Source organism: Mesoplodon bidens (genome assembly GCF_964165515.1).
Source record: "Mesoplodon bidens genome assembly, chromosome: 1".
NCBI classification, from domain to species: Eukaryota; Metazoa; Chordata; class Mammalia; order Artiodactyla; family Ziphiidae; genus Mesoplodon; species Mesoplodon bidens.
In genome coordinates this window covers 199,084,258-199,091,905 of record NC_138176.1, presented here as the reverse complement: position 1 = coordinate 199,091,905, position 7,648 = coordinate 199,084,258, and the positions used below count along the sequence as shown (strand labels likewise).

The following is a 7,648-nucleotide window of genomic DNA, read 5'->3' as shown; positions in this document are numbered from 1 at the left end:
GAAAAGTTTGTAACAGTCTCTGAGGCAAAGTGGAAGCCTGCGTTCCTCAGGATGGGTTAAGGGGAGGTCCTCCGCCAAAAGCGAGATCTCCTTTATTTCCTGCTTATTTTACTAAAGAATTTCTTTTTGTCACTGAGGTTCCTCCTTCCTTCTCTCTCCGCATCACAAAAACTGCAGTGAGAAACCAAATGGGCGGGCTCCTGACTTCCACTAGGAGGTTTCAAACTTGGCTGACTTGGAAAGTGGTAGTTTTGAGGACATAAAGAGGGAAATTTCAGAGAGAAGCCTAAGGCTGGGGCTGGAGAGCCCTCGACCATAGTAACAAGAACTGGTTAACCTCAGAAAGGGTAGGAAAGCTTCTGACACTGCAGAGGTAAAGAAGAGTGCCATGCAGGGCAGATCAAAGAAGACCAGTAGACTTGCCCACGCTGGGGAAATAGAATCAGCTTCTGGTTAGAGGGTTGAGGGGTTAAAACAAGAAGCCTTCCAGTATAACACGTTTATGCTTGTACATCAGTTACCCAGTTCAAGCTCGTACTGCTCGCCACACAACAGGCCAAAAAATCGAGACACAAGGTGTTGGGGCAAGGAGGAATAGAGATTTTATTCAGGAAGCCGGAGAAGATGGGGCACTAGTGCCCCCCAAAACCACCTGCCCCAAGTTAGCAGTCAGGCTGCTTTTATACTAAAACGGGAGTGGGCGTGGCTGATTGTCGGAAACGTTTTGGTGCCGGAATCCTTTGTTTACAAATGTTATTCTCTGTTCTGCAACATTTTATCTCTGTATGAATGGAAAAGTGTTTTACCCTTAAAGGTCAGAGCCTTGGGAATAGGCTCTCCTGTATATTTCAGGCTAGAGGCAACATTGTTTCACAGGTGCAGAGCCCGCAGGACTCAGCACAGGCAACAGAGCACAAGGCTTAGAGCTACAGGGATAGATCTGATGCGGAAGCAGGTTTGTTCTTCCCTGTTACACATCTGTGCTGTCTGGTCGCCACAAGTCATGCCCTCCAGAAGTTGCTGGGGGGCAAGATGGTTATTTGGGATCTATGCCTGTGAACAGAAAGGCTGAAGCAGGATTGGGCAGAGGAAGAAGCTGAACTGTGGTGAACTCGGCTCACCGGTTGAAAAATGGTCCCGTGGCAGGTGGAAACATCTAGACTTTATCCCCTCACCTTACTGAGTCTTCTGACCATGCTGCCCCGAGAGGGCTTGCCTCGGAGAGAGACACCACGAGAGGGACACAGCCCACTGCAGCTAAAACAGCCCCTGAAGGAGCAAATAGCTGCAGGCTGTCTACTGGTGGTATTTCCTGCAGCTGGGGCACAAGTCTTTCCTTGAAGGGGGACTTGGGGGTTATATCCCTTTGCTACCAGGCTAGCAACCCTCTTCATAGTTAATGTAGAGTGTTTTTACTGTAATTTCTCTCAACAAACAAAAGGCATTACATTTTCAGTAAAGAACTCCATATATTTAAGGTTGAATTCAAAATTGCTGTTAGAATTTATATTCCATGGATTATCAGGTGGTCAATATTATATTTCTGGGCAGGCTGGAATTAGCTGTTTGTTCATTTATTCATCTCACAAACATTTCTTAAGTATCTGTTGCATGACAGTCTCTGGAAATTGAAATATGAATAAAGATGCTTTTCCCCTGAACTGGGAGTTAGATTCTAGTAAGGAGGCGGACAAAATAGACAACTGAAACAAAGTGGTAGGAGTTTAACAGGTAGGTATAAACAAGACGCCATAGAAGTTAAAGGGGCATGAAGGAGCCAGTGGTCAGCTGTGTCTGCAGGCATCTTCCTGGGAGAGGAAGCATGGGCTCTGACTCTCAGAGGACAGAAATATTCACATAAGAACATTATCGGAAGAGCAAATGAATGGCTAAAGGCTCAGAGGAACGAAAGAGCATCACACATGATGGGAACCACAGATAGATTGATATGACCAAGGCACAGATTGTGTTTACGGAACTATTGAAATACGGGGCTGGGAAAAATACATAAACAATTATCTTATTCATTTAAAATATAATTTCTGATTGTATTTTATCTAGCCAGGTCTTCTCAAATGCCTCTAACCGTGGTTTGTGATTTTTGTTTGTTTGGTTTGTGCAGTAACAGCCCTCTGCAGAACATTCTTTGGGATATGTTGGAAGACAGTGTTGACTGATGCTGCCAGGTCTTTGGGGACGTAAGGCTGCTCTAGATCTACTACCTGAACAGGTCTGTTCTGGACTTGATGTTGACAGGTAAGGAAAAGACTGGATGCCGTTCCTGGGGATGCTACAGCTGTGTCTTGTCTGTTCCTGGAGGCTGGAACACTGAACTGTTAGAAGGAACACCCTGCCTTCCTGTCATAATGAGTCCCTAGCAACCACCTACTTCGGGTCACAGACAGGGAGAGGAGAGACAGCAGAGTCTTTGGCTCTTTCTGGTGCAGATAAACTGGTGTGAGGAAGCTGAGAAAGAAAATCCAGTAGCACAGCTACAACCATGGCATGTGTATCCTTTCGAGAGCCAGTATCGACCACAGTGGGGAAGCGGATGGTTTTTACAGGTAAAGGGCTTTCGAGTATCTTTCACAAAGAGAGCTAAGCTTTCTTTACCCCTCACCTATATGATGCTCACATGACAATGGACATGAGAACGAAAGAAACACAAGTTTATTTTGCACAATTCTGCTACTCTTATGCACTCAGTCTGGGCGTCGACACAGAGCTGCCATGAACAGCTCTGTGACGTCCCCGTTCTCAGGACATCTGAGCTAACTTCCACAAAGGAACATTTTTATATCATAAAGTTTATGTTTTGTGTAATGGGGGCTGCTTTGATGTTGATAAAAAGTATACTTGTGATCAAATTTTCATTATTACTGATTTAAGTTTCTTGTATTTTTATGAACTTGACATATTTGGTTGATAAAAATTTGAGCAAGACGTGTAGTCAGCTTAGTAAAATTGTTGGCTGGCGTTTTGTTCCTTCAGCTTGCTTTAAGTGATTTGGGTGGTGTGTATGTGTGCAATTATGTGTGTGTAACTGAATCACTTTGCTGTATACCTGAAACTAACACAGCATTGTAAATCAACTATACTTCAGTTAACAAAGTGTAGTTAAATAGAATATGACTAATTGTGATGTCTGTAAGAGATAAACCACATTTAATCTTATTTCCTTAATATTTTAAAATCACAAGCCTATTTTTAAGCATACCGCTTGCTTATATGTAAATTCCCCCTCCAATCGTGAGAACCCGGGCTCCCACTCTGCCATCCGTTTACTTAATTGTTTAAATTTCAGTATATGTATATACACGTATCAGAATTGTTAACCAGTTCTCCAGGGGAAAAAACCTTATCAACTAGAGTACGGTGCTTCCTTGACGTCCTTTTGCTCTTGGGCTTACAGGCTCTGCTCATTTCCTAAGTTACTTGGGTCAGGACCTTTCCCCAGCCCCTCCAGTGAGGCTGTTTCGTACATCTGTAATGCAGTTAGATTCTCCTGTCACTGTCTGAATCGTCCTGGAATTCCTTAAACTCCTAAATGATTTTTTAAAAAATTTATTTTATTGAAGTATAGTTGATCTACAATGTTGTGTTGATTTTTGCTTTACAGCAAAGTGATTCAGTTATACATATGCATATATATTCTTTTTTATATTCTTTTCCATTATGGTTCATCACAGGACATTGAAAATAGTTCCCTGTGCTATACAATAGGACCTTGTTGTTTACCCATCCTGTATGTACTAGTTTGCACCTGCTAACCCCACACTCCCAGTCCATTCCTCCCCTATCCCTCCACCCGCTTGGCAGCCACCAGTCTATTCTCTATGTCTGTGAGTCTGTTTCTGTTTCCTAGATAAGTTCCCTAAATGATTTTTTAAAATTGTATACATCAGGGTTTGCTCTTTGTGCTGTGAGGTCTACAGGCTTCGACAACTTGGTAAGGCCGTGTACCCACATGACAGTATCACACAGAACAGTTTCACCCCTCTAAATGTCCCTGTGCTTCACCTACACACTCCCCACTTTTCTCTCCCTGAGACCCTGGCACCACTGATCTCTTACTATCTCCATAGTTGTGCCTTTTCCTGAATGTCCTAGAGCTGGAACCACACAGTGTGTTGCCTTTGCAGACTGGCTTCTTTCACTTGTCAGTAGGCACTGAAGGTTCCTCCATGTCGTTTCATGGCTTGGAGTGCTCATTTATTTTATCACTGAATAGCCTTCCATCGTATGGTTGTATCATAATTGTTTACCTAATCATCTTAGTGTCTTGCAGTTTTTGGCAATTCTGAAAAAAAAAACTTCTATAAGGCTTTTGCATGGATATGTTTTCAACTCAATTTGGTAAACACTTACTTAGCAATGTGATTGCTGGATCATATGGTAAGACTATGATTAGCTTTGTAAGAAACTGCCAAATTGTCTTCCAAAGCAGCTGTACCATTTTGCGTTCCCACCAGCCAAGTAGTGAGCGAGAATCCCTGTTGCTTTGCACCCTTGTCAGCATTTGGTGTTTTTTTATTTTTTACCTGTAGCCAGTCTAACTGGATGTAATTACATCTCACTGTTGTTTTAATTCCCTAATGATCAATGATCATATACTTATTTGCCATCTGTATATCTTCTTTGATGAGATGTCTGTTCATAATGTTTGCCTATTTTATAATTTTTTTTCTTATTGTCAAGTTTTAACAGTTCTGTATATATTTTAGATACAAGTCCTTTATCAGATAAGTGTTTTGCAAATATTTTCTCCTGCTTCGTGGCTTGTCGTTTCATTTTCTTAAATAGTCTTTGATAGAGCACAAGTTTTTAGTTTTAATAAAGAACAAGTAATCAATTTTTTCTTTCATGGATTGTGCTTTTGATGTTCTTTCTAAAAATTCAAAACCAATTCCAGGGTCCCCTAGATTTTTCTCCTTGTTTTATTCTAAAAGTTTTTACTGTTTTGTGTTTTCATTATATCTATGATCCACCAAGGTGATTTTTGTGTCTTTTATTTTATTTTTTATTTTTATACTATTTATTTATTTGGTTGCTCTGGGTCTTATTTGAGCAGGTGGGCTCCTTAGTTGCAGCTTGTGGGCTCCTGAGTCATGACATGAGAACTCTTAGTTGCGGCATGCATGTGGGATCTAGTTCCCTGACCAGGGATTGAATCTGGGCCCCCTGCATTGGGAGTGTGGAGTCTTATCCACTGTGCCACCAAGGAAGTCCCCTTTGTCTTTTAAAGTTTTCATTTCCGCCAGCTAATTGATTTCCTTTTTGCTTTAAGCCGGTTTGGGTTGGCTTTTCTGTCACTTCCAACTGTGAAAGAGTCTTAATTGATACTTGAAATTTCTTCTAATCTATGTCAGTGTGTACTTAGTTTCATGTATTTACGTAGCTCAAATTCTTGTCACCTTTGATAGGTTTAAGGTTTTTCATTATATTGATACAAAATAATTAACTTCATATTCTCCTGTATTTTATATTTAATCTCCAAATTTTCTCTGTTATAGTAAAGCTATATGAAAGCTTTTGGGAAAATTATTTTTCCCTTTCTGTTATTTTCTTGTGGTATATTTACAAAGAGTGGAATTAGGTAGTGAAAGGTACAGACTCTTGTTGAGGCCACGAACTTCAGAGGATTGTATAAAATACTGTGAACAATGTATTTGTATTTAAAGCCTGCAAATAGTTTTAAAAATCACTTTTATTTATTTATTTTTAAAATATTTATTTATTTATTTGGCTGCATTGGGTCAACCACTGCACCACCAGGGAAGCCCTGGAAGGTGGATTCTTAACCACTGGACCACCAGGGAAGTAACCCATTTTTATTTATTTTTGATAATGGAGAGGTATATATCAATCTTTTTTTGATACAACTTTTAAAAAGTTTGTTATGGGGCTTCCCTGGTGGCGCAGTGGTTGAGAGTCCGCCTGCCGATGCGAGGGACACAGGTTCGTGCCCCGGTACGGGAAGATCCCACATGCCGTGGAGTGGCTGGGCCCGTGAGCCATGACCGCTGAGCCTGCACGTCCGGAGCCTGTGCTCCACAACAGGAGAGGCCACAACAGTGAGAGGCCCACATACCGCAAAAAAAAAAAAAAAAAAAAAAAAAAAAAAGTTTGTTATGACTATTTTAAAATATATCCCACTTACCTGTTACTTATATTCAACAATTTATCAAAATGTTTCATCATTTGATCACATAGCTTTTTTCTTTTTCATTTGCTGAAATATTTTAAAGTGAATTCCAGATATTCTATTGATATTATCTCACTCCTATATGTTTCACAGTGCATCTCTTAAAAAAAAAACATATTCTTACATAGCCACATTGATATTATCACACCTAACAAAATTAACACCTATCCTCTGACATCATGTAATAACTAGTCCATGGTAATATTTCCCTCATTGCCTCTAAAATGCATTTTTATGACTGATCGTGAAAATACAGATTCAAGCTAGGTCCACACATTCATTGCATTTGTTTGTGTTGTCTCTTTTGGTGTCTTGTAAGCTGGTATAGACTTCTTTTTTTTTTCTTGTTGCAGAAATTGTGTCAGTCATCCAGTAGAAATACCCAACATTCTGGATTTGACTATTGTCATGTCATTTAACGTGTTCCTCTATCCTTTGTATTTTCTGAAAATTGAATTTGGCTGTTGAGTCTTGATTTTAGTAGGTTCAACTCTTTAGGGAAGCTTGTTTCTTGAATGCTACTGTGGTCAACACATCACACATTAACTTTTACGCAGGTCAGATGTTACAACGTCAATTTCTCTAAGGCCCAACACTTAGGACCTTTCTAAGTTATTGGAACTTAGCTCTTTTCCCTCCAAGTGTGGAACTGATCTCGATGGAAAGTCCATGTTCTTATAAAAGTGTTGGCAAAAGTGGGTATGTATCCTGGTTAGGCAAATGAAAAGTTGATTTGCTGCATACTTTAAGTCAAATATTGCATAGTTGCAATAAAAACATAGAAAATATTTTGTCACTATTAATAACTAATGTAAAAACAATAAAATATCATGAGAAATCATTTAAACAATTACCTCAAATGCTGATAGGTAAGGAAAAACTAACCAGATTATAAGAGGATGAGAAAATAGCTGAGAAATTTTGCAGCAACTTTGAGGATGATTTCAGAGCACTTTTAAGAGTTTTATAGTGTTTTTATTAATGTCTAATTTAATTTAAAAATCAAATTTTCCCTTTTTTGCCATAAGTGTAACACTCCTCATACTTATCATTGGTAGCTATAATTGTTTTAATTTCAATTTCTTTCATTTCTAGTGAGATTCCATTATTCCGTGAGATGATTCACAATGTATATTTACTTAGTGTACTGTGAGTACCAAATGAATTTGACCACTCATCAAGTTTTATTTTTCTACCCAATTTTAATATTTTTCCCTTTAAAACATATTTTAGAAAAAAATTTGATTCTAAATTTTTATCACAGAGATTTGAAATCCAATGTAACAAATAGAAATTGAATCCCTATTGAATACTAAAAAGTTGGCCACGAGCTTCGGAGGATACAAAAATGAACAGGAATAAGATGTTTTCTGTCTTCTAGAAGCATGTAGAACATTATAAGTTATCCTGTTATTTAATCTAAATATCCATCACAGGTGTCCC

The 7,648-nt window shown here is 39.1% G+C and overlaps 1 protein-coding gene across 1 annotated transcript in view; it reads left to right on the top strand.

Annotated features, from left to right (window-relative positions):
• The first annotated feature begins 340 nt into the window (after positions 1 to 340).
• Positions 341 to 7,648, top strand: part of SPMIP2 (sperm microtubule inner protein 2) — a 105,125-nt gene continuing 97,817 nt past the window's right edge. The window contains exon 1 of the mRNA XM_081242237.1: positions 341 to 2,564. Coding sequence (XP_081098363.1) covers positions 2,501 to 2,564 — 64 coding nt within the window. The 5' untranslated portion in view covers positions 341 to 2,500. The remainder of the gene's footprint in view (positions 2,565 to 7,648) is intronic.